This window comes from Oryzias melastigma, linkage group LG1 (assembly GCF_002922805.2).
Source record: "Oryzias melastigma strain HK-1 linkage group LG1, ASM292280v2, whole genome shotgun sequence".
In the NCBI taxonomy this organism is placed as follows: Eukaryota; Metazoa; Chordata; class Actinopteri; order Beloniformes; family Adrianichthyidae; genus Oryzias; species Oryzias melastigma.
The window spans coordinates 30,181,960-30,207,132 of NC_050512.1; the positions used below are offsets into that span (position 1 = coordinate 30,181,960).

At 37.7% G+C, this 25,173-nt stretch overlaps 4 protein-coding genes across 9 annotated transcripts; 2 read left to right on the forward strand and 2 right to left on the reverse strand.

Moving 5' to 3' along the window:
- Window positions 1-1,323: 1,323 nt before the first annotated feature.
- LOC112156974 (histone H4) lies at window positions 1,324-1,858 on the reverse strand. Its single transcript, XM_024289353.2, has one exon. The coding sequence runs from the start codon at window positions 1,827-1,829 to the stop codon at window positions 1,518-1,520; it is 312 nt and encodes a 103-aa protein (XP_024145121.1). The 5' UTR covers window positions 1,830-1,858; the 3' UTR covers window positions 1,324-1,517.
- Window positions 1,859-2,807: 949 nt separating this feature from the next.
- Window positions 2,808-3,588, reverse strand: LOC112156970 (histone H1). The gene has a single exon (XM_024289350.2). The coding sequence runs from the start codon at window positions 3,506-3,508 to the stop codon at window positions 2,888-2,890; it is 621 nt and encodes a 206-aa protein (XP_024145118.1). The 5' UTR covers window positions 3,509-3,588; the 3' UTR covers window positions 2,808-2,887.
- Window positions 3,589-9,020: 5,432 nt separating this feature from the next.
- On the forward strand, window positions 9,021-18,744 carry LOC112156969 (probable ATP-dependent RNA helicase DDX5). 4 transcript variants are annotated; one of them, XM_024289348.2, is made up of 14 exons: window positions 10,299-10,499; window positions 12,298-12,481; window positions 12,619-12,715; window positions 12,835-12,968; window positions 13,113-13,178; window positions 13,430-13,571; window positions 13,655-13,815; window positions 14,217-14,389; window positions 14,503-14,613; window positions 15,930-15,991; window positions 16,077-16,136; window positions 16,252-16,360; window positions 16,471-16,528; window positions 17,554-17,691. In XM_024289348.2, exons 1-13 carry the CDS (start codon window positions 10,459-10,461, stop codon window positions 16,487-16,489), a joined length of 1,359 nt encoding a protein of 452 aa, XP_024145116.1. In that variant the 5' UTR covers window positions 10,299-10,458; the 3' UTR covers window positions 16,490-16,528; window positions 17,554-17,691. The 4 variants fall into 4 exon arrangements, with proteins under 4 accessions (XP_024145115.1, XP_024145116.1, XP_024145114.1 ...); XM_024289347.2 differs by lacking the exons at window positions 10,299-10,499; window positions 16,252-16,360; window positions 16,471-16,528 and adding exons at window positions 9,021-9,086; window positions 17,976-18,744 and having other exon boundaries at window positions 17,554-17,775; XM_024289346.2 differs by lacking the exons at window positions 16,252-16,360; window positions 16,471-16,528 and adding an exon at window positions 17,976-18,744 and having other exon boundaries at window positions 17,554-17,775.
- A 153-nt stretch (window positions 18,745-18,897) lies between these two features.
- polg2 (polymerase (DNA directed), gamma 2, accessory subunit) lies at window positions 18,898-25,081 on the forward strand. 3 transcript variants are annotated; one of them, XM_024290377.2, is made up of 10 exons: window positions 18,898-20,096; window positions 20,244-20,449; window positions 20,533-20,626; window positions 22,001-22,102; window positions 22,323-22,428; window positions 23,207-23,392; window positions 24,025-24,162; window positions 24,229-24,309; window positions 24,432-24,532; window positions 24,888-25,081. In XM_024290377.2, the coding sequence occupies exons 1-10, from the start codon at window positions 20,014-20,016 to the stop codon at window positions 25,051-25,053; spliced, it is 1,263 nt and encodes a 420-aa protein (XP_024146145.1). In that variant the 5' UTR covers window positions 18,898-20,013; the 3' UTR covers window positions 25,054-25,081. The 3 variants fall into 3 exon arrangements, with proteins under 3 accessions (XP_024146145.1, XP_024146143.1, XP_024146144.1); XM_024290375.2 differs by having other exon boundaries at window positions 20,244-20,626; window positions 22,001-22,106; XM_024290376.2 differs by having other exon boundaries at window positions 18,898-20,626; window positions 22,001-22,106.
- The last annotated feature ends 92 nt before the right edge of the window (window positions 25,082-25,173 follow it).

Genomic DNA, 25,173 nt, shown 5'->3' on the forward strand with positions numbered 1-25,173 from the left:
GGGTTCGGGCATGTTGTCCTTCTTCCGTTCAGTAACAGATGACTCCCCACACCGCGGAGAGTCAGTCTTTATCCCCTTTGTACGCAAATTGTTCTGTACCATTACATGTTTCTGATTGGCCAGTGTGTGTTGTTGCTCATATGTGATTGGACAGCTCTGGCAGTCTTATCCTCGTGCCTTCTAAGTTCCATAGCTAGCTAGATTGATCAAACGTCTTAACTTGACTGAGGCATATCTTCTTCATGTTGAAGGAGAAATACAATAAATTAATGTGATGTCAAAATACACTGAAGGGCCAATTAATATATATTTGGACAATAAAATAGTAAAAACAAAGGTTTCGGAGCACCTGTTCTGAGGACGTGGCAGAAAACAGGGGCAGAGCACGTGCTCATCGATCGACATAATTCTGTTGTTGCCGCACGGTCAGATTCCTGTACTGTGTCGTTGCCTGCTTATGATTGGCCGACCTGTAACGTAGTTGATGTGGTATCAGATTTATTTTATAGGCCCTGTAGTACTGTAATAACGTTGGTATGTTTCAAAGCCGATTAAAAAAGAAATTATATGATTATCTAGAACGTTTACAGTGAATATAAGAGCATGACATTTTTTTTCTGGGCATTTAAATTGGATTTTTTTTTTTATTATTTTAATCATGTTGACTGTCGGGTGTATGAGGTATGTGGGGCACAGAACAATTAATAAAATAAATGTTTAAATGAACATTTAAATGCCAGGTTAAGAAAAGAAAAATGTTCAAACACTCAAAAAACACTAACAAATAAATACAGACACTGCTAACACTCATATTAACACGTTCTTGCTAAACCTGTGTCCCCCCGATATATTTTCTTTATGCAAGTTATACACTGGCTATACAATGGCGACTAAATTGACTTAATTTTGTTGGAAACTAAGATAACAGCCTTGTTTCATACACATTTGGGGGACAACAATGCTTTATAACCATAAAATGATTTGCTGACCCCAGGAGAACAATGTATATACTGTGTTAAAGCTCTTTAATTAACCAACGCAGTTTTGCTAAAATTTCCATCATAACTATTAAAATAAAATGCAGTTACTTGAAAAAATATAAAGGAAAAGTTTTCAAATATTTGAATAATGTATGTTTTTGAGTACTCTTTAAATAATTTAGTGTACTTGCTTCTAAGCATTTTATTAATGTCGTAGACAATTGTCTCACTTTCAATGTTGATAAATCTTATTAGGCTTAGTGCACTATTAAATGTCTCACTAACACCCTTCAAATACACACATTTGTGTTGTGCTAATAAAGCTCATTAAGGAATCGCATTTTTAAGATGTTAAAACATAATTTTACTCAATTTGTGGCACCCTTTACATTTATAAAAATAATCTGTATTCTAATAATAGTCACAAGATGATATGTAATAATTACGCAGAAATGATATGAGGACTCTTTGCTTTTTAGAACATGTGGTGGCCCTTAAAAGGACCTTTGGTTGTCTGCTAACAGCGGAGCGTGGAGTTTAACCGCCGAATCCGTACAGAGTGCGTCCCTGTCTCTTCAGCGCGTACACCACATCCATGGCGGTCACGGTCTTCCTCTTGGCGTGCTCGGTGTAGGTGACGGCGTCACGGATCACGTTCTCCAGGAACACCTTCAGCACACCGCGGGTCTCCTCGTAGATCAGACCGGAGATACGCTTCACTCCACCGCGACGAGCCAGACGGCGGATCGCCGGTTTGGTGATTCCCTGGATGTTATCACGGAGAACTTTACGGTGACGCTTGGCGCCTCCTTTACCGAGTCCTTTGCCGCCCTTTCCTCTTCCACTCATGGTTAGTTCTTCAACTCAAAGACCTGATGAATAATCTAGCGTGTGAGTTTCCTTGGCATATATATTCTTGTTGAGGACGTGTTAGAAGACATACGCCCTATTTCTTCTTCGACGCTGATTGTTTTGGTCTCTTTCCTTCAGGTTTTCCTGTTCGGTTCTTTTGCGCCCTCCAGTGGCCAGCACGAGGAATGCAGGACAAATTATGACAGAACTGCAAAAAGAAAAAAAGACACCTTCCTGCGCATAAGAACAAATGAGGATTAAACAGACAAATCAACTTTGAAACAAACACCTAACTAAGGTTCTAGTCCTCATTACGTGGCGAATCCTGGGATTTTAGCATTTTCTTTTACATCAGTTAAATACAAAGTTAACATAACTTAAACGTAGTCTGCAAAAACTTCAAACAATAATCATTTAACTTTAATCTGTGTTCGTTTTTATAAACCTTTACTTTACAAAATTCATCTGAAGCTTGAGTTAATTTTACAGTCACAATATGTCTTTAATGTAAATTGTTGTTTTTAAATAATTAACCTTTCAATAGTCGAAATGGGGTAGAATTATTTGTTTATATTGATGCACTTTCATATATACATTGTGAATTATTTTGGCAGCTTTAAGTTGGGTGTTTATGTGCATATGGCATTTATTATGACATAATGTCCCTGTTCATGCCATAAAGAACACCCAACGTGGAATTAAGTCTGCTACAGTTGTAAATTAGATGTCTTATTTAACTCTAGTGAATGAGTGATTCCTCAATGAAAGATGTGCTTTTCAAATTTCCTTGTATGTGATATTGACTGACCAGGTATCTGTTTGCCATGATTGATAACATCACATGAATGTTGAGATAAAATTTAAGTCAAACTTTTGATCCTAGAAAAATCTCCAAATAACTTATTTGTACTGTTATTCTCATAAATATACACAGTATATGACTAATGTAATGTTGTGTTCATTAGTTTGAAATGAAACCAGAGGACTGAGCTTCTGAGAGAAGAAGTGGTGGCTCTTAGAAGAGCCTTTTGGGGAAGAATTCAGCTGCTGTTTCTTCACTTCTTCTTGGCTGCTGTCTTCTTGGCTTTGGGCTTGGCTGCCTTCTTAGCGGGAGCTTTCTTGGCTGCGGGGGCTTTCTTCACCGCCTTCTTGGGGCTCTTTTTGGGGCTCTTGGTGGCTTTCTTGGGGCTCTTGGCTGCTTTCTTGGCCGCTGCTGCTGCGGGCTTCTTGACCTTCTTGGGAGACTTCTTGGCCGCTGCGGGCTTCTTGGCTGCTGCCTTGGGCTTCTTGGCCGCGGCGGGTTTCTTGGCGGCGGGCTTCTTGGCTTTCGGAGCGGCTTTCTTGGCTGCAGCCTTCTTGGGCTTCTTGGGTTCGGTGCTCTTGCTCATCTTGAAGGAGCCGGCAGCGCCGGTGCCCTTGGTGTGGACCAGAGTCCCCTTGGTCAGCAGGCTCTTAATGGCGGTCTTGACGCGGACTTTGTTCTTGTCCACATCGTAGCCTCCGGCCGCCAGAGCCTTCTTGAGGGCGGCGGCAGACACGCCGCTGCGCTCCTTGGAAGCGGCCACCGTCTTGACGATCAGCTCCTGGACGCTGGGACCGGCCTTCTTCGGCTTGGCGGCCTTCTTCTTGGCGGCTTTGGCCGGAGCGGCGGCGGGAGCTGGAGCTACTTCTGCCATGTTTGTCGCTGATCAACGATCCTGACACAGTTTGGAAAAGTCCGGCGCTGACGAGGCTCTTCAACACACCATGAGAACCGTGGAGACTCAACGCAGCGGCGGCTGGCGCGCGCGCGGCAGAATGGCGGAACTTGTGTTTTCTTCTGCGACATAAAAGACTAAATAATCCGTTTTAGAGCGACACAGAAATCCCTAAATGAAATATCCGACAGCGGACAAGAGTCTCTTCAGTTTCAGCTCATATTTAGATCCGAATCCGCCTGCAGTTTCTTTATAGAGCCTTCAGAAGTCACCCAAACCTCTGAAAGCTGCCCGCTGCGGAGCGACTTTAGCAACTATTTTCTCTTATTAAATGTTTTTTAAAACTGTTCAAATTTGTGAAAACACTGTTTATAATTGACCAACATGTTTTATTTCCTTTTTAGACTAACAGAATAAATATTATGTTTGTCGTTTCGTAATAAAATGAAGTTTATCTGACAACAACAAACACAAAGATGGCAGCTGACTGCAGGAATAAATTAGATCTCAAACAAAACAAAGAAAAGTTAGTTTAGTTTATTTTATGAAATCCCCGAATAAAATATTCACTTTAACTTTAATAATAAAGAGTTGAATGAAGTTTATGAGCCTTTTTTCTTTTGAATTCATAGACATGCAGCTAAATGCTCAGCAGCAGCAGAATGGCTGATCTGACACATGTGCATTCATGCATTATTATCTAGTAGCAAAACATCTGTGATAGATTTGTTACCCTTAGCCTGAATATTTTATATGCATTTACATAAACAGGGATAAGTGTGGTTTTATTTATATATATAAAAAGTCTAATGCCCACTAAAATAAATATTTGCTGTTTATCAATTAACCTTAGTGACCCCATTAAAAGTATTCTGGACATGCTGCTGTCTTCTGACCATAAGTGTTCCAAAACATATTTTTGTCTTCTTTTTGAACGGACAAACATTTATCAAAGTTAACTTAAAATAAGTTTAATGCTTTCAATTTTTACAAGATCATAATTTTTAAAAAGTCAACATATTTGCACATATATTTTTTTCGAGATACGTAAAAAATAAAATGGGGGAGATTTCTGTGTGGAGTTTGCATGTTCTCTACGTGCACGTGAGAGTTTTCTCCATGAACTCTGGCTTCTTCCCACCGTCCAAAAATGAAATTGAACATGTGAATGCAATTGTGTGTACCCTGACATCACACTTTATAATACACATTAATTATCATCAGAATACTTTATCACATTGATCCAATAAAAATTGGTACACATTTCTGATCAATGAAAAAACATGATCTAATTGATTATTTTCAGAAAACATTTTCAAATCATTTTAAACAATCTTGAAATGATAGTAAGCATTCACACAAATTATTTTCTTCTGATCCTTTTAGAACATTTTTCAGCAAGTAAAAACTCAATCACACTTTCAGCGATCTTAGCAATCCTGGTATCAAAGTATTCAGCTTGTTCAGGACATTACTGCTTGTATTTTTTTAATCCATAAACTTGATAGTTTTTGAAATACTGAGCAAAATAATTCCCATAGGAAAGAATGAGAAAGTCTTCAAATTTCAATTTTTTTAGTAGATTAGCAACAAGCCTTTAAATATATTCATGGGCAACGTTTTAATCTTTTATAGTCATTTTCCAAAAATTTGTAGTTTATCTAATATTTTAGCAAAATGTTTGGCTAATTTGTTATTGGGAATTTCAGGCTATTTTGGAGTTTAGCATTTAGGCAACAAGCTAGCTTTTTTTGGCTAACTGGGCATCTACTGAGGTTTTTTTATGCTAATTTTGGAGTTTAGCTAATATTTATGCAACGCAATAATGTATTAGGGATTTTTAAGCAATTTTACTACATTTTTTTTTCAGAAATTTAGGTCAACTTCAGCGCTCTTTCATACTTCTATAATGAATTTTCCAGTCTTTTAGCAAATTTAAAATGTTTGCAAATAGCTTTTACATTTTCAGTAAATCCCGTCAGCAATTAAAGTAAATTGTGTTGCCATTTTCAGCAAAAAGCTTCAGCATTTTTAGCGACTACTTTCAGCAAAAAAAAAGCATTCACACTAGCATAATCTCAGGTGAGTCTAGTTTTCCAGTTGTCCTTTTAAATGCATCTTGTTCCATAAGATAAACTCTACATTTATGGTGTAAATGATTTTTATACAACTTTCTTTAAACTTTTTATTTTTATTTTTGAAAGACATTTTATTTAACTTTTTGAACTATTTTTTTCTGTTATTTATGAAACACCTTTTATATTATGATCAGGTAGAGTTTTTATAGAAGTACATGAGTAAAAATGTCTCATTGATTTCCTGTCCGTAAGCTCTTCCTCTTTCCATGCAGCACGTCCATCCCTTTTTCTAAAACGCTCACACATCAACAAATATTATTCCATTAGTTTATTTGAAACAGAATGTCGGAAGAACTGAAAGCTCAGCCTGACATCAAGAAGAAGGTTCACTTTGATCTGGACTACAAGGAAAGCCCTGTGGACATCTATATGAGCACAGAGAGCCTGAGGGTCCACGATCGCCCCTGGGTGGAGGGAACTTCACCAACCTCAACAGGACACACAGACTCTCCCCCAGCCGGTAGGAGTTCAAGGAAAACTTCTACTTAGCTAGCTTCAAAGTAGATTATATTTTATCATGTTTGCATTATTTTAATTTACATGAAAGTATTTTTTTTCTTTTTAGTGTCATTTGTTGGTGAAAACGCCAATAAAACGAGTCCAGTCCAAGTATTTTTGGCGTTAATTTGTCTTATTCTCATCATATGGATAATCGTCATTACTGTTCAAGGTAGATATTTTTCAATTTGTGATGAAAAATACATGAAAATATCAACTATAAAATATCTCATGATTATTCATTTGTGTACCAGCTCACGTAGACCGAAAGAACTGGGAAGAAGTTAACGATAAACTGTCAAACCTCACCAAACAATTGGAAATCATGCAATAAAACTAGATGACTCACACAGAACGGGATGTTTCAGAGGAAGATAAACTCTAAGGTAAGCACGTTTAAAATATTTTAAAATAATTTGTTTTCTTCAGAGATCTCTACATGCATGCAGTCTTTATCTCAAAGTATTTAACATGTTTGTGCTTTGATTGATTTGAGAAAAATAAACAAAAATGAAGAGAAAAAAGCAAAAATAGATTTCCCTAAAAAATAACAACATATATAGAAATAAAAGTAGGAAGTGAAGTGAAGTGAAGAGCAGTAAGTTCTCCTTTATGGACATCACCTCACAATGGGCTTTTGTCGGACAGAAAAGAGAAAAGAGAAAAATTGTTTCCTTTTTATTCAAGTACAGAGAGGAAATCAATATAATCAGCGTGGGGACAATAGTCACAACACCTGTTATCTATTTTGTGGTTTCTTGCTAAATGATTTATGAAATATGTTATTTTTGCAGACACTTTTTATACCCAGAAGTAAAACAAAGCTAGCTGATCACAGCTAGCTGGAACTGCTACTTTCTTGGAGAAAGTGTTTGGCTATGTCCAAAATAACCTCCCTATTCCCTGTCACGGAAATTATACATTTCATTATGTTTCATCCTCTGAGTCTTGTTTTCTTATTGTCAGAACACCCTGACCACAATGTGTAAACATTTTGATTTCATTAGAACATCTTGTTCATATTAGATATGGCATTTACTACTAAAAACTATATAATGCGGGGCTATTTAGTGCTCTGGATTTTAAAGGTAATTCAGACACCATGCTCACTACTTTTCTTTCTTTTTGTAAACGCCGGATATGACGTTAACGATTTCACTGAGGCAAAATCGAATCAATACAAACATTTCACGACATTTATTTATGACTCCACTGTGTTCTGATTGAGAAAATGTGGATGTAAAAAAAAAAAAAAATTACATTTAAATATGTTTTTTTGTCAGAAATTTTTGCACCGCAATGCATTGTGGTCCATATTGGCTAATCTGGTGAGCATCGATGCACGCTAGTTTTTCACAAAGACTTCTGGGAAATTTCTAGTGCACTCGATCTTGGAATTAGTATTTTAGGACAGCACTAGAAAATGACAAACACACTATATAGCGAGTGGGAGGGGATTTGGACATAGCTCGTGTTACCCTGGGGGCGGAGCAGATTCTGCCTGAAAGGGGCGGTTCTCACTCTGGGACATCAGCACGTGAGGACCCACTTGATTTTGTGGGTATGGGAGGGGCTCCTGTTGAGAGAGCAGGTTTTTAGAGGATTACTCAGAAATGCATGAACAGATCAAAATACCACTTTGGGATCGTTTATAGGGATGAATTTACAGTATAATACACTTAAAAAGTTGCTCTTTCTTGGTATGGTCCCTTTAAAAAAGAAAGATAGAAAATTTAATTTTAATTTGTTGGTGGTTATTTGAATGCACTGCTAAAATTCTGTTTACAACAAACAAATTCAAGGATAAATGTAAATATTAAATGATGTTTCCTTTGTTTGCAGGTGTAGCATTGTTCCGTCATCACATTCAAAAAGATGAAGAATCAACTTTTAATCCTTTTTTCTTTATTATTACTAAATGTATAATGCCATAATTTTCTTGTCTTATTGTGTGCATTAGAATGTTGATAGTTCCTTCAAACTGTTTAGCTTAATGCCCTCAGGTAAAATGATTATTTCTGGGTTTTTTATGTTCTTGTTTTTTTCCAATCAGTTATAAAATCTGAACATCTGGATTAGTAATGGGAAATCACAGAAGAAAAATATCCCGCAAGTTCATGTTACACAAATATTTGTTGTAATTAAAATGTGTGTCTTTGTCTCAAAGTTTGCACTTTGCACGTCTTCTACTTAACAACAAAGGTTGTACATTGGGTCAAATCCTCTTAAAATGAGTTTTTAGTTCTTCTTAAAATTGTTATTTTCTCTTTTTTCTTTTTCATTTCTTCCAAGTTTCTGATGTGAACATGTGAGTTTAAGACTGTTTTCAGATTTCCCCTTTTTTCCCTTAAATGTACAATCTGGATTTTCATTGACTTTATCCTGAGCCTGATTTGACTTCATGGTTGTATATACTGTTTCAGCAATGTCACTTTAAAAATAAAGATTAAAACATGTAAAAATAAAAAAATAAAAAAAGCGTTAAAGTCTGATTTTATACCATTGTTTTATTTTTATTTTTAAAGTTCTATTATCTTTTTCGAACATTAAAATAAGTGTTTTCATTGGAAAATGTTGATTTCCTGGGATTTTTTTTATTAGTTTTTAAAGTAAATAATGAGGAACACCACTACATAAATCTACGATGTGTTCAAAATTATTATGCAAATCGTAGTTTGTGGTCAAAAAGATCAAATTTGTTGTTTTTCAATTAAACTCATGGATGATATTGTGTGTCAGAGCTTTTAGGATCACTGACATCAATCTCAAACACCTGTGGTCATTAGTTTTCCAGGTGAGTTCAATTAAAGGAAAAACTACTAAAGAGGGACGTTCAATGTTTTCAAGCATTATGGGAAAGAAAAGGGATCTGTTGCTGAAAAGCCTGAAAGAGATGAAAGTCTTGGACAAAGAATGAAAACGTAAGCAGGATTATGGTACTATTAAGAGATTCATGGCTGATTCAGACACACATGGTGTGGTGCAGATAAAGACAGTAGGAGGATGGTTTCTGCCAGACAAATGCATTGAATAAGAGAGTTGCTGCTAAAATACCATTACAAGGAGCAAGCATGTATTTATAGCTTCTGGAGTTCCACCAACATCAAGGTGTAGGATCCTCCACAGGCTGCAGTTCTATGTGAACCTTCTATTCTTTTTGTGTTAGACTTTACATTATAGTTGGTGATGGCACAGTTACTAAGGGAACCATTTTGAATTGGCACTTCATGTCATAAATGCTGCTTAACTGCTTTATGGGGTCGTGGGCTTCTAGAGTTTATCTCAGGTGAAAGCTGCTCACAGTCAGACCTAGAGACAATTTAGAGTCACCACCTTACCTATGAAACATACTTTTGGAATGTGGGAGGAAGCTGGAGTCCCCAGAGAAAACCCACACATGTATGGGGAGAACACAAATTCCACATAGAGGATCTCATGTGGGACGTGAACTAAGGCCTTCTCACTGTGAACCTAGAGCGCTAACCACTGCGCCACTGTTCACCCCATAGTTTATATTAATATTTAATAAAAATAGAAAAGGAAAAAGTGAGAGCTTACAATAAAACATGTTAACGCTGTTATTTATTCCATTGGGTTTCATATTTGCTTTAGATAATCAAGCAGGTGATATAAAAGATAATAGTTCTGTTTTTTTTTTTTTTTTTTGTTTATTATTGTGCCAGATTAACACTACTTTCAGCTATGATACTACAGATGAAACCAGCTACCTGATGAACTCAAATATTCTCCAAATGTTTTTCTTTTTAGTTCCAAATTTAAAAACATAATTATTTTTTGCTGCTTTTTTAAATATATATTTTTTTAATAAATCGATTTTCTTTTATTAAAACCATCTTTTATTTTTTATGATTATGAATACTGCCTAATATTTTTTGTGCATATTGCTAATACACAAAATATTGCTTATACATAAATTGATCTAAAAAAAAATGTGTTGCTTTATCTGCCAAAAAAGTATTCTGTTATTTTTGTTATTTATATATTTTTTAATTCAATAAATACATGAAAATTTTCACGCATTTGTGAGATTCAGTCTTGAACTGTTCAGTAACACAGAATCTGAACACAAAATAGTACCAAAAGCAGTATGGCGGTTCCCGGCGCATTGATACTGGTGTTATTCGCCCCGTGTGACCTCACTTCCGCCTTTCAGGACAGGCTTCAACCGGCATTTTCTTTCCACAGAGCCGGCGACCATCTCAGGCTGTACCTTTTCACTAAGCCGTGTTAGCCGGTTAAATACATCCCTTTTCGACAGTAGTTGGATTCAAAATGCCCGGGTTTGCAGACAGAGACCGCGGTAGAGACCGAGGGTAAGCCGTGAATCAGCTCTCCGCCGCCGCTGCTCATCTTTAGATGTGGCTTCAGACGACGACAATGGCGTTGCTAAAAATAAATAAATAAATAGAATCCCCATCAGGGGGGGAAATCGAGTTAATTTCGCATTTTGTGATTTTAAAAAGGCTAGTGTAGAAACCTAATTGTTGTTGAAACATTACAGTCGATGGATTTGATGTTTTTGTTTGCGTACAGATCAAGATAAAATGGCAGCAGTTGACTCGTGGCCTACTTTTTTATTCGGGCCTCATGACGCAGCGTGTCTTTTCTAAGACTCTTTTAACGTTTTATAACCAGTAGTTCTAAGCCTGCATACTTTATTCGTGACCTCTGTATTCATAAACGGGCAGATTTAAACTCCATAGCCGCCCCGTCGCATCATATCTGCGGTTACGAAAAGCCGCTTCCGTTCTCGGTTGTTGTGTCTCTTCTTCCGTGTGTGACCTAGTTAAGTTTCTGGATTTCTGCTGCTGATTTATTAAATAAAATCAGAGTGGTTGAAGACTTTTTTTAGGTTTGCTGTAAAAGCTACATATATATAAATATAAAATTTAGTCTTTACTTAAACTTTGTCACTTTACGATTACGCATGCGTGTTGCCAAGTGCTATGATCTAATAGATAAATACATTTTTATGTTTGTTTTTTAGTGTTTTTATTCATGTATGGATATAATGATGGTGTATTTTAACACACGTAAACGACTAGAACGACTTCTTCATTTGTTTGTTTTGTCTGATTGTTGTTGTTTGTGGCCGGTACGTTTACCCAAACAAATAGTCCAAACAGGGGAATTTGATCAGCTTTATGGGCATAAGATGCTCCTATACACATATTTTATTTCTAAAACCAGTCTAGTTAAGACATTTAAAAGATTTTAGATACACAGATTATTTTATAGAATGTGTTTGTCACTATACCTCAAATAACGATGATGATTACAGATAACCGTTGATAAATAACACTAAAAAGTGCAGAAACAATGATCATCGATAAAGCAGATTATTAGCGTGACCTTAAAGTTTTGGATTATATTAACCTCATTTGCTGTTCACCACAGAACAGCCGGTAAACTGATCAAATGACAGATATTTAAATCTCTGGCTATACAGCCATTTTTAACATGTTGCTTAACTCTGCACTGTCTAAAATTGTAGTATCGCTGGGTAACATCGATAATTTCCAGAATCTATTTAATTTGCAATTTTTTGAAATTAGATTTAATTTTGCTTTCAATCCTTCTGGTTTTTAACTTTTCCCGCCATGTTTGTTTCCAACCAAATACTTTGGATCTCTGGGGTCGTCATGAAAAAAAAAGTCACATCATTGGAAAATTGTTTATTATTTTTGGCAGAAAAAGAAATGGATAAAGATTGATCTCTAGTTTTATGGATGAATTATTTGTTTACTTTATTCAGATTGATTTATTAAACTCAGCCCTAATATTTAGACAGCTGTGCTAAATGACATAAAGCATAAATTAACATTTTAAATGTGTAATTCTAAAAATACTTCTAACTAGTGTGAAGTAATTTCCGTTTATTCTATTAAAAAGTTGAGTCATAAAATATAAAACCATTTAAAATGGACTAGAACCTTTATTTATATATATATATATATATATATTAGAGGCTTTATTTAGTTTTTCTGGGGGTCAAACCACCAAATGGATCCCAAGCACGGCTGTGACTGGAGGTCAGATGGGGTGAACAACTTTAGTACACCCCAGGTGTATACCTACTGATGGAACTTGCTTGTATTTTTTCCGCATAAGGTATGGTGGACCCCCTCGTTTTGGAGGTGGTGGTGGAGGTGGCGGAGGCAACAGGGGTGGACCTCCTGGAAAGTTTGGGAACCCTGGCGAGAGGCTGAGAAAGAAGCACTGGAACCTTGACGAGCTTCCAAAGTTTCAGAAGAATTTCTACCAGGAACACCCTGATGTCACGCACAGACCAATCGTAAGACATTATTTTTACTCACTATTTATTGAAGATTTATGTTTTACTATCTTAATAATTGTGTTAATGCAAAATTTGTTTCAGCATTTCAGTAAAGAAGCTATTTTTAACTTCTCTGTGTTTTTCTCACATTTCAGCAAGAGGTTGAACAATACAGAAGAAGCAAAGAAGTTACAGTCAAAGGCCGGGATTGCCCCAAACCAATCATCAAATTCAATGAAGCTGCATTTCCAAGTGAGTCCAGAACTAACATTTTTGTTCCCCAATAATCAGGACTAGTTCTGCTTTCATCAATTTCTAGTTTTCTTAAAGTGTTAGACTCATCGCTAAAACACAGTGGCTTGTTTCTTCAGGCTACGTCATGGATATGATTGTGAAGCAGAATTTTACCGAGCCAACTCCGATCCAGTCTCAGGGGTGGCCTGTGGCTCTCAGTGGGAAAGACATGGTTGGAATCGCTCAGACCGGGTCAGGGAAAACCCTTGCAGTAAGTGCCCCACTCTTAAAACCGAGGGCATAAATGTAATGTTTATTTTGACTATAACTGCAAGTCAAGTAGCCCTCACTTTTAGAGAAAACTCCCCTCAATTAGCATCAGATTTCTTGTTTATCTTTCTTTTTTTTCTCCCAGTACCTGCTGCCTGCCATAGTCCATATTCAGCATCAGCCTTTCTTGGAGCACGGAGATGGACCTATTGTGAGTTTTACATGTCATTTTAAATGATTTCAGTAATGCCAGTTTTAAATGAATTATTCTTTAACATTGAAACACAATACTTTAATTAATCATAAGTACTTGCTGTTCATTTCTCATTTATTCAGAAAAATGAAAACACTTCAAAGCAACTTTATACGAGAATTGAGTTGTTTTCATGGTTTAGATTTTATCTTGAATTGCTTTTAAGTTTTAAAAAATCACCCATAAACTCCAAATTGTCCTCCTTTCAGTGTTTGGTTCTGGCACCGACCCGCGAGTTGGCTCAGCAGGTGCAACAGGTGGCAGCCGAGTACGGCAGAGCGTCTCGCCTCAAGAGCACCTGCATCTACGGCGGTGCACCCAAGGGGCCGCAAATCAGGGACCTTGAGAGGGGTACGCTGGCTTGGCTTTTTAAAAATGATTTCACTTCTTACATATTTAATAATTTACAGTCCTTTTTTTTTTTTTTTTGTAAGGTGTTGAGATTTGCATCGCCACCCCGGGTCGCCTCATTGACTTCCTAGAGTGCGGGAAAACAAACTTGCGTCGCTGCACCTACCTGGTGCTGGATGAAGCCGACCGCATGCTGGATATGGGATTTGAGCCTCAGATCCGCAAGATAGTGGAACAGATTCGGGTAGGTTGTAATGTTTGACTTTGGCGGATAGCTTTCAATAACCTCCTGAAATTATTTTAAACTATGTATTTTTTCCTGCTGTTCACCACTTTAAAGGGTAACTGCCCCCTTCAGGTTGAATTGGTGTATAACAGTTCAATTTTGTAATTGGTAAAACCATGCAAGTTTCAGAAGTCTGCCGTCATGATCTGCAGCTCCAGTGAGGATAACAGTCCCACCCCAACCCCCACCCCTCTGACTGGATTTTCACATTTAACGTGTGGGTGGAGTCAGCCTCCAATGTCCCTGTTTGGTTACCCTTTAAAGAGAACTCAAGATGATTTATTCTTTCTTTATGAAATTCAACCTGATGCTAGAGAACTATAGAACTGATGGTCAGAGTTTTGTTTTTTTTTCCTCAGCCGGATCGTCAGACGCTGATGTGGAGCGCCACCTGGCCCAAAGAGGTTCGTCAGCTGGCTGAGGACTTCCTGAAAGACTACGTTCAGATCAACATTGGAGCGCTGCAGCTCAGCGCTAACCACAACATCCTGCAGATCGTTGATGTTTGCAACGACATGGAGAAAGAGGACAAGTAAGTACAGCCAAGTCCTCACAGTAGCTAGTATTGAGGACAATGGAGATTGATTTGGGGTTTACATTTGATATTTTGCACCTTTTTTTAAAGTCTTTTATCTGCTTTTTCAGGCTTATCCGTTTGCTGGAGGAAATAATGAGTGAAAAGGAGAACAAGACCATTATTTTTGTGGAGACCAAAAGACGTTGTGATGAGCTCACCAGGAGGATGAGAAGAGACGGGTAAGGGCTCAATTATAAAGTTATAAAACACTAAATATAGCTATAAAAGCCTAGATTCCTCATGCAGGAGCGAAGAAAGTATCAAAAGTTACAAATATAAACTCTTTTAGTCTGTGAGCGGTCAGAGTGCAGAAGTACAAAGACCTGGATTATGTAAAAGTATTGCAGTGTCTGACTACTTTGTTCACTTTTAGTGGAAATGCGAGGGGGGAAAAAAAACTTTCCACAAATCACATGATGTCAAATAATTGATGACAAGGTTTTTTGTGATTTTCTTTTTCATGTTTATTATATCTTAGATTCAAATTTTCAACTATTTAATTTAAAAAATCAGAACATATCAGTAAATTGAACTTCAGTAACTTTTTGTTTCATTTATGAAGTACACTTTTATTTTGAAAATGAGAAGCACTTTATTTTGAAGGGTTATTTCCATAGGTGACAGTCATGCATTCAGTTTTAGTTCAGAGCTCTGCAACCTGAAGCTCCGGAGCCACATGTGGCTCCTTCATCCTCCATTCTGGCTCTTTGGCTTTGAATAAAATGCTATAATTTCAGTAAATAAAATGCTTAAAGTGAATTTCTTTTACCTAATCAAATTTTGGCATATACATCTTTAATTTTAACATGTCAGATAATTGAGAAAAAAATTAAGAGTAGTCTCATTATTACAATAAGAATAAAGCGCATATAGATGCTATGTTTATATTCAAAAGTAAAAAGGAGGAAGAGGATCAAGCGTGCTACAGTCCTAAAAATAGAAAAATTAGCATATTTGATTTGACTTTCTTGCTTATTTAACACAGGGTTCATTTTATTTTTCAAGGGAACTTATTTGTTGTAAAAAGTAAAAGTTGAAATGCCTGTACAAAGAAAATTATATTAATTTGATTATTATAATTATTTAAAACCTAATGTATATAAATAAATGGCTACAAAAACACAGATGAAGGGTATTTTTAACACTGCGGCTCATTCTCAGTTTTGGTCAGTAAAAACGTCTCTTTTCAAAATCAAAGGTTGCAGACCTCTGGTTCAGTTTATATACCTAAAATCTAACATTATTTTGAAATTTTATACCCTTAATTAAAATGCCATTTTTACTCTACTATTTTTATAAATATCACATATCAGCGATGCCGAAACTCACATCTATTAGTACTCAAAATGTTCAGAAAAAATATCTGTGGATTTGGATACTCGTTACAGCTCAACCATAATGTGTCCACATTATCAGATTCAAGGAAACCCAATCTGGGATTGACTGTTCTCCACTATCATCAGAGCTAAACCCAGAATGTATTCGTTTGTCATAGGTGGCCTGCAATGGGAATTCATGGGGACAAGAGCCAACAGGAGAGGGACTGGGTCCTTAATGGTAATGAGTTTAAGATTTTATGCCAAAAAGTTTTGATGAGTCTTTTTGTTCATCGTTCATGTTTACCCTCCACTTTCCTCCCCAGAATTCCGATATGGCAAAGCTCCCATTCTCATCGCCACAGATGTGGCCTCTCGTGGTTTAGGTCAGTATGCCACTCAGCAGCAGCTGCTGTTTATCAGTGTTACACTTGTTTTAAAGAAAGTGTTTTGCTTTCTTTAACTTCTCTATGCATTTTCTGAGTTTTTCCTCACCTTAAGGTGGAGTCTTTGTGGCAGGCACTAGGCATGACAGTCCCAGGCCTCGAGAGGGAGAAGGAGGACATATTGGAAGTGCTCCACTGGCTTGCCACCCAGTGGGCCTAGAGAGGTGAAAGCGCTTGTGTGCCAGTGATCTTCAAAAGGCTGCGTGGCTAAGCCTTTGTCTCTGATATGTTGTCGAAATACACACATCTGTTCTCTGTCCATGGATTTCACCAGACAAATGCCATCCAGCTGAATCCAACTCAACATTTTAAAACGGGGGACGCTTGACGCTGTGAGTTCGGCCTTGCATGCTGTTGTGTTAGAGCGCCGTAGGGCGGCGAGCCGAAACAAAAGCGCTGCCGCTGGGAGCCTGCATTTCGTAGCGTGGGTGTCGGCTTGTCAAAGCTCCAGTTGAGTTCCTTTCACGTCAAAAGGCTGGATTCTTGAAATGGAGAGAGCAGTTTGAGATCTTTTTTCTCAGAAAATTGATGAGACCTGGCACATGTGCTTTAAAGGATAGTGGGAACGTGTAGTGCGAAGAAAAACGCAAAGAGACAGCTCAATCCAAAGTTCCTCCCTCGCCTGCGTTTTAAAGTCATGTCGAGACCTGCCTAGAGACATTTTCTCAAGTGAACACTGGCTTCTTGGAAGATCTTGCCTCGATGAAACTGATGAAGGGGGTGTGGGTGGCATTCTGTTCCGCTTGCTTCGGCGTCCCACAGGGCTTAACAACGGGACTTGTTTCGTTTTCCATTTCGAAAGGGTCCCGCTTCAAATTAGTACTTGGTCTATTTTGTCTTGGCAAGACGTGCAGTGCGGCCTTTAATATCAAGCTTCTTTTGAGTGTGTACTGGGAAAAACCTGGAATCACAAAAATACTCCACTCACTGGTCCCATATTGGCTCATGAGGAGGCCCCAGTGCATATCGTGGCCGAACTGCGTAGAAGCTCCTGGATGTCACTTGACAATTTGTGGGGGATTTGGCTGCATTGGGAAAGGACTAGTGAATGCATACTCCTTTATGGTAAGACGTAAAGCCATCTTTTTCTCCCTTGGTAACAAAAGGGAGAATATGTTTGGATGTTTGTTGTTATGGTAAGCAAGTGGAGTGTGCATCGTTTCTCTCTTCCCACAGTAGTATTCCCATGAATGTACAGCCTTACTGTGTCTTTAATGTTTTCCCTCCACAGCACATTAACCCCTCTTTTACCCCCAGCGCTCAGTTGCTAACTTTTCCCTTTGATCTGGCTGTTGTGGTGTGCAAACTCCTGTGTGGCCTCCATGTTTTGTTTTGCCACACTGCAACACTTTCACAGATGTGGAGGATGTGAAATTTGTCATCAATTATGACTACCCTAACTCCTCCGAGGATTATATCCACCGCATTGGACGCACAGCCCGAAGTCAAAAAACGGGCACGGCCTACACCTTTTTTACCCCCAACAACATGAAACAAGCCGGCGACCTGATCTCTGTGCTCCGCGAGGCCAACCAGGCCATTAATCCCAAGCTGATCCAGATGGCAGAGGACAGAGGAGGTAAGATGTATGTCAAATCCATCCAGACAATAAGATTAAAGGGTTTAAATGTGTCATTGACCTTTACGCCAAACAGAACATTTGTTAAGAGACTAAAGACTAAAACATATTTCTTACTTGATTAAAAGCTCCACCAACAAACTTGTGTTGTAATAGTTGTAACTCACTTCTTATTTTTTTTTCTCCTCCCTGTCTTGCAGGCCGTGGACGGGGGGGAAGAGGTGGCTACAAGGATGACCGTCGGGATAGGTATGGAGGTGGCAGGGGTAACTTTGGTGGTAGTGGTTACAGGGACAATGACAGAGGGTTTGGTAGTGGGCCCAAAACTGCCTTTGGTGGCAGTAAGGCTCAAAATAGTGGCAACTACGTAGGAAACAGCGGTAACTCTGGTGGTAACTATGGCAACAATTACAACAGCAACGGACAGGGTAACTTTGGACCCCCAAACCAGGGTGGCTTTGGGAACCAAAGCTTCCAAGGCCCTCCCCAGTTCGGCGGCATGCAGAGACCTGCTCAGAATGGCATGAACCACGCGCCATTCCCGTTCAACTCTCAGCCGCCGCCGCCGCCACAGAACCAGCAGCCACCACCCCCACCACCGATGGTTCCCTACCCTATGCCACCACCATTCCCTCAGTAGACAAGGTCCACACAGAATATGGAACAAACTTTTTTTTTTGTCTTGAAGTCCGACAGTCTGATATATTCTTTGTACTGTTTCACTTTGTTTTACAGCTGGGTTGGAATTACTCGGTAAACCCAAAGCATTAGATGGTGTCATAGACACGTCTCCTATAGTGCATTCATGATTACTGCACTTTTTTGACTGTTTTTGTTACATTCCTCTGTAATTTATTTTTTTTCCTCAATAATCCAGTGTTTTCAGTTTGTGATATGTTTAAAGTGATGTTATGATGATCCTATAAAAGGGAGCCTGCAGCCCTTTTTAAATAAAGAAGAAAATGGGAAGTGTGTCCTGTGTTTTCTGTTTGGATAGAAGTTAATGTAAAACATCATTTCTGTAGGTTTAGTCTTTATGAATCATCTATTAATACATCTACTTTATTTTGTCAGTTTTCCTTAGTTTTATTTACAAATAGTGTAGCTAGTTAGTCCAAGTGGAACTTTTATTAAAGTAAAACTTTCTATTTTTCACTTACTATGTTGCTAAAATAACTATGAAATGTTTACATTTAGCTTTGTTTTACAATACCTATAAATGGTAGGAAATTTGGAAAAGGACATAAGAAATGTTCCAATATTTAAACTTAAAATAGCAATAAGAAGAAAAAAGTTGGATACTGAAGCATTAGGATTTTTCTCAAGTTCAGTTTAGTTATGTGATTTTTTTTTTTTTCTTTTTTTCTGGGAGATACATAAATATGTTAGAGACATTAAAGGATGCTGTTTTTTTATTATGAAATATGAATTTAGATAAATGTATTCTAAGCCTTTTCATTTTATTTAAATGATTATAAAATGTTTAATGATTGCTAAATTCTTGATTTTAAGGCCCTTTGAAGTTAATTCATTTAAAGGCATTTGACTCAACAGATGTAGCCCACTGTTTCTTTTCTTTTCTGCCTTTAGAAAACTGCATTTATGAATTTTTAGTGCTTTGAAACAGTTGGGGAGAAATACATTTGTTTTTTGGGATTCATTTAATAAAAAAAATCAGATCAAAGCTCTGACTAATCAGCCAATGATGCATAATTTGTGTTTTTATGCGTAACCAACAACAATGAACAATTAAAGATTGCTGTCTTAAAATGATCTTCAGCTTAATTTGAATAAATCACAATTCACATATTTTTACTTTTTTTCTTAGTGTTTTCTAAAGAAAAATCAACAAATTAGTAGATATAAGTTATGCTAATTAGAGATGGTAACAGAGGTACCAATAAAGTAGCAAATGGCTTCACTCCTTTTTGAAAAGTTGGTGCCGCCTTCAAAGAATTCTCCTTATGAGAAAATGTACTTTGTTTTTTTCAGAAACTCAAAAAGCACTAATGTTTTTAAAACATATTTTTTTATTCTATGAAAATTCTATATTCAAAAGTGTACAAATTATTCATAAAACACAATATTTTCCTCAATAACTTAGAGATCAAAACCAAACTTCACTCTAAATTAATTATATTTGTGAGTCATTTATTGCAATAAAATTGAAAAGAAAAAAAAGAAAAAACTTGACCGGAAGTGGAAGTTTAACATCCGGTTCACACTGAAAAGCATCACATGCGCGCTTGTTTACATCTGTTTAAGTTCCTTTCACTGAGCCGGAGCTTCACACCGAAGATGTTTGGATTCTCGAAGCAAATGTAATTTGTTGAGTTTTATTCGTTAATAGATAGTTAAGCCCCGGACCTTCAGAAATGAGTAGTTTCTGCTCCTTGAGCTGACTTACATCCGGGCTCTTCTCCTTCCATCATGTGGACCCGGCGCGTGCGGTCGTGTTTCTCCTGCAGCAGAAGCTGCAGCTCGGCTCCCACAGATCGTTCGGACCAGCTCCGCTCGTTCCTGGAGCTCTGCATGGACAGACACTACGTGTCTCCCGGGGAAACGAACTCAGATCTGTTCCAGCGGGGCTTGAGCTGCAGCTACGGACCTCTGGGCACGGAGCTGAGGAGGAACCTGCTGGAGCAGTGGTGGCACTCCGTTACCAGAGGCAGAGGTCAAGTGTTTGGGATCAGCACTCTGAGCATCAGTCAGGAGCAAGTTGGACTGCAGGTGGTTGAGTGTGAACTTGTAAAGCAGATATTGGATCAGCACAAGAGCAAAGAGGAGCTCATCCAGGAGATACAACTGCTGCTCCAAAGGTCCCCAACTGTGAGAACAAATCTACTGACGGGTAAGCTCCTAGCAAATGCTTAAATAACATTTGTTTTTCAAGCGTACAGTACACATTTCAACCGTTAACATAATCAATGTAATTCTAGTAGATACTGAAAAGATTTGGTAAGTCAACAATTAAATAGAAAACACACAAACTTCATCATATAGGAATAAACACTGTGAAAAACCAGATATGAAACAAACCACCTAAATTATCCAAATCATCAGCCTCCCCCCACCGTGCTTCACAGTTTGATTGGTGTATTTGCTTCTTTTAGGATACCGTATTTTTCGGACTATAAGTCGCACCGGGGTATAAGTCGCAGGGGCCAAAAAATGCATAATGAAGAAGAAAAAACCATACATAAGTCGCACTGGAGTATAAGTCGCATTTTTTTCAAGTAATTTATTTTACAAACTGGTTGAAAAAAACGATATTACATCATCCTGGAAGGTAAGTTATAACATTCATAAGTGAATAGAGAACAGGCTGCATATGTGTCAACACATATTCACATATTAGCATCATGAAAAAAACGAAAAGGTGTAGCATTTATATAACATAACAGTTTTATTTAACTATAGCCTCAAGAACTCATCAACTTTGTATCTTTACTGTAATTAATTGCACGCAATCTCACTCCATATCACTAAATCCCTTAAATTCTTCGTCCTCTGTGTCACGTCTGAATAACTAAAGTAAATAAAGTAATTGCATAGATCACCATAAGAGGGCACTCTAGACTTACGGTCCATATCTCATCATTAAAAATTCGTATATAAGTCGCACTGGAGTATAAGTCGCAGGGACATTCAATCTATGAAGATTTATAGTCCGGAAAATACGGTAGATCTTTTTTTTAGGATCACATCAGATAAAATTTAAAAAAAAATCCAAAATATTATCCGTACAATCATTTGTGATGCAGATTGAATCATTATTTTTCTAGATTTTTGCAAATGGTATGCTTAAATTTAGAGAAGACAGGATCAGTTGATGAAAATTATGTTTTTGCATGTTCTTGTAGCATTTATCTGATGATAAAGGACATATAATTATTAAAATTATTCAAATCATTAAGATTAAAAGTCAAAAATGCATTCAAATATAATGGTCCCCAGTTTAAAATGCATTGCTAAACAAAATAAGTTTTTGACCTATTTTTAAACATTTTCAGATTCTTAGATTCTCTCACCATCTTTAGATTTTTATTGAAGATTTGTGTTGGATTTGTGTTTTTCACTCAGAGCTTCTGAATTTGGCCACAATTATCGTTCATCAAAAAATCATGATGATTAATAACCTGTTGAGAAGCAGTTTAAATTTCCAATTTCTTTCCATCTTTTTCTCAAACGGGATTCAAACCTTCAACCTGATTGTTTTTATCAGGTGCCTTGCAGCAGTTCGTCCCGTCGTTGGAGCTGGTGAACAGAAAGCTTCCCTTCGGCCTGGCGGAGACGGGTCTGTGCTTCCAGTCTTCAGCTGCTTCTGGTTGGTGAGGCCTCCTCTTCCTCTGCTAACGCAGGAAACATTCCTCCCTGTTTTTAACCTTAAGACAATCACAGGTTATTCTCTGTTGGAGTTTTTGGATTAATTCTCAGATTTCAAACTCCTGTTTATTGCTTTGTTCTCCAAAAATATGAATTGTTGTTTATATTTGTGTCTAAGACGGATTCAGATTTAATGTTTGCTTGTTTGACCCGATGCACAGCTCGGCTGAAATCACGCAGACGTCTCTGGTTTGGTTCTGTTCTCCTCGCACTTCTTCTCAGTGGCTGGACCACTGGACTCGACAGCGGCTGAAGTGGTGGAAGAAGGTGAGGAGCTTCAGACAAACTGTGGCTGGAGATAAACGACAGCAGACTGAAGGGAATTTAGTGGCAGAACTGACAGGAAAATGTCCAGCAATGACATATAAATTAAAAATATTGCAGTTTAATTGCTTTTACACCAAAATCTGAAAGTAGGGATTTTATTTAGTGAATTATTCCAGCAAATATTTTTTATTTTCAGGTGACAGCCTCCTTTCTCTTTTGATATCTTTGTCCTTCCAGTCATCTTACAAACTTAAAACTCAACAATAAGAAGTTCTGATAATGAAAAAAAGTTGGCACAAAGAGAAACATTTGGACTACTGTTTGGAAGCCATATTTTTACAGCATGTTCTTGTTTTGTTTGTTTTTTTAATGTAATTTATTTATAATTTAGTTTATTTTTTGACAAAATTTCAAATTACAAATTTTTGGATCATAGAAATCCAAAACATAATGCAGTATAACACCTTACACAATTGTTTTTGAGTAAAGAAATACTCAGAAATACAGTTTTGATCTTAATTTTTATTAAATATATCTTTCATCATCAGAAAAAAACACAGGAACATGTTACAAACACCAAAACACCTTTTTTATTGGCGTTCGTCTTCAAGAGAGTCTCTTGTTGTCCACTAAGTTTATTTTGAGTTTAAGATTCAAAGGAAACCAAAAAAAGTTTACCTGAAAAAAGTAACACAAATCAGACTATTGTTGCTCTGTAAATACTAATTTAATATATTGTAGACTTCATTTGAAATGACATCTACTTTTCTGCTTGTAGTTCGCTCTTTCCCCGTCGGACTTCAGCAGCATTGAAGTCCCCAAGCAGGAGCTGGAGGACGCAGCTTCACGCGGCGTGCGGATCTTGTACAATTTTCCGTGGGGAAGCGAGGCTCTGGAGACGCTGTGGAGTCGAGGAAACGCTGAACTTCTGCGCGAACATAAAGGAGCGCGCTCCAAACTGCAGGTCTTTGGAACTCAATTTTTGACTCTCACTTTAACTCCACCACAACAGGCTTTTATAGTGGCAAGTTCTTAATAAGCTGTGTGTAAATACATTTTTTTACATTTATTTATTAAACAACAGAATAAATCTTTCAACTTCAAAATAAAAGACAGCTGCATTTAATAGACAAAAATCTTTACTCCAAAAATGGATTTACTGTGACAGTTTTCCCCCAGACCATAATAATTATAATGCACAATATTCAGCAATTGGCTCTCCAGTGTTATGAGAATGTTGCTAATAAAGGTTTTTAAATGTTGAATTCACAATTATGATTACATCTAGAAAGCAAATGTTAAAGGAAACAGAAAGATAAAAAAAGACGCTCAGTTCATCTTCATGCAGACCGGGCTGAGACCTGAAAAGAGGTTGTACTATAGGCCCGACTCAGCACTTTTTTTTAATTCTTTTTATCAGAAAAAATAGGTTCAAATGTTTAACGAAGTGTACAATTACAATCAGGGTAAAACTGTTCCTGGAAGGACTTGAAGAGCAGAAGTTGAAATGAATATTATGGAAGGATGAAAACGGTTGATTTTCAGACATAAAGTACAAAGAAATGTCCTTCAGATTCTCTCTCTGATGTGCTTCAGTGTCGAGATGGCCAAAAGTCGGTTCCTCACGTGGTCTCGATAAGCGGGAACATGGACCGCGGCGTGATGGCTTTTCTGTCCAACTCCCTCCAGCAGCTGAAGAGAGAGGAGGGCCGGCAGAAGCTGCAGCAGAGAAAGGTCAGGGTTCCCGATGTGTTCCCTGATGGACGCCTGTCTGGTGTCTGAGCGTGTCTGTGGTTTCAGGTTCTGAAGCTGCATCCGGTGTTAGCTCCGGTTAAAGTGGCTCTAAACATCGGAAGAGGGCCCGCCGTGGAACTGAGGCAGGTAAGGGGAGGATTTCCTTGTAAATTTTCATTTTTCTGTACTCTGAATATAATACCAAAGGCTTTAAAAAGATCCTTGCTGACGTGTTAGTGTGTGAAAGCTGCTGAAACGATTGTTTTCAGGTTTGCGGCGGCCTCCTGCAGGAGTTTCTGGAAGCTAAGATCTTCACATGGCCGGGATATCTTGAAACTGTGCCGACATCAGCAGAGCAGCAAAGCGCCAAGTAAATATTTTGTTCTTCCACTGACCTTAAAAACATTTATGACTGATTCCAATAAAAAGCAGGAGTGTGAAAAAGGAATTATGGGATATCAACAGAGGCTTACTTCCTCGCCAGCTGTACCCGCCCTCAACTAAGAGGCGAATTTCTGCAAAAATATGTCTTAAAAAACAACAGACTTTTTGATTTTGGTTAAGAACTGTATAATCAGAACTAAAAGATCACTCGGTTTGATTTTACAAGATCTAAAAATATAGTTGGAGTGGGACTAATCTGTTTAATTCAATTACCAATGACATTTTGTGCAAATTGATTCTCGTGATTCCAGCTTGTTTTGTTGTTTTCCTTGTTGTTGCAGATACGATGAGATGGGGGTTCTGTTCTCCGTGGTGATCAGTGAGAACACACTGGAGAACGGCCTCGTTCAGGTCCGCAGCAGAGACACAACCATCAGGGAGACCATGCACATTTCAGAGCTCAGAAACTTTCTGTCCAGATACATCTCTGCAGCTGAAAACATCTGAATAAAATCTATAACTGTGGAATCTTTTATTTTAGATTCTAAGGGACTTTTTCTGTTTTTGTATCAGACTACTTTGTTCTTTTTGACAAGAGTTTATAACTGTTCCTTTTTTCACTGTAAG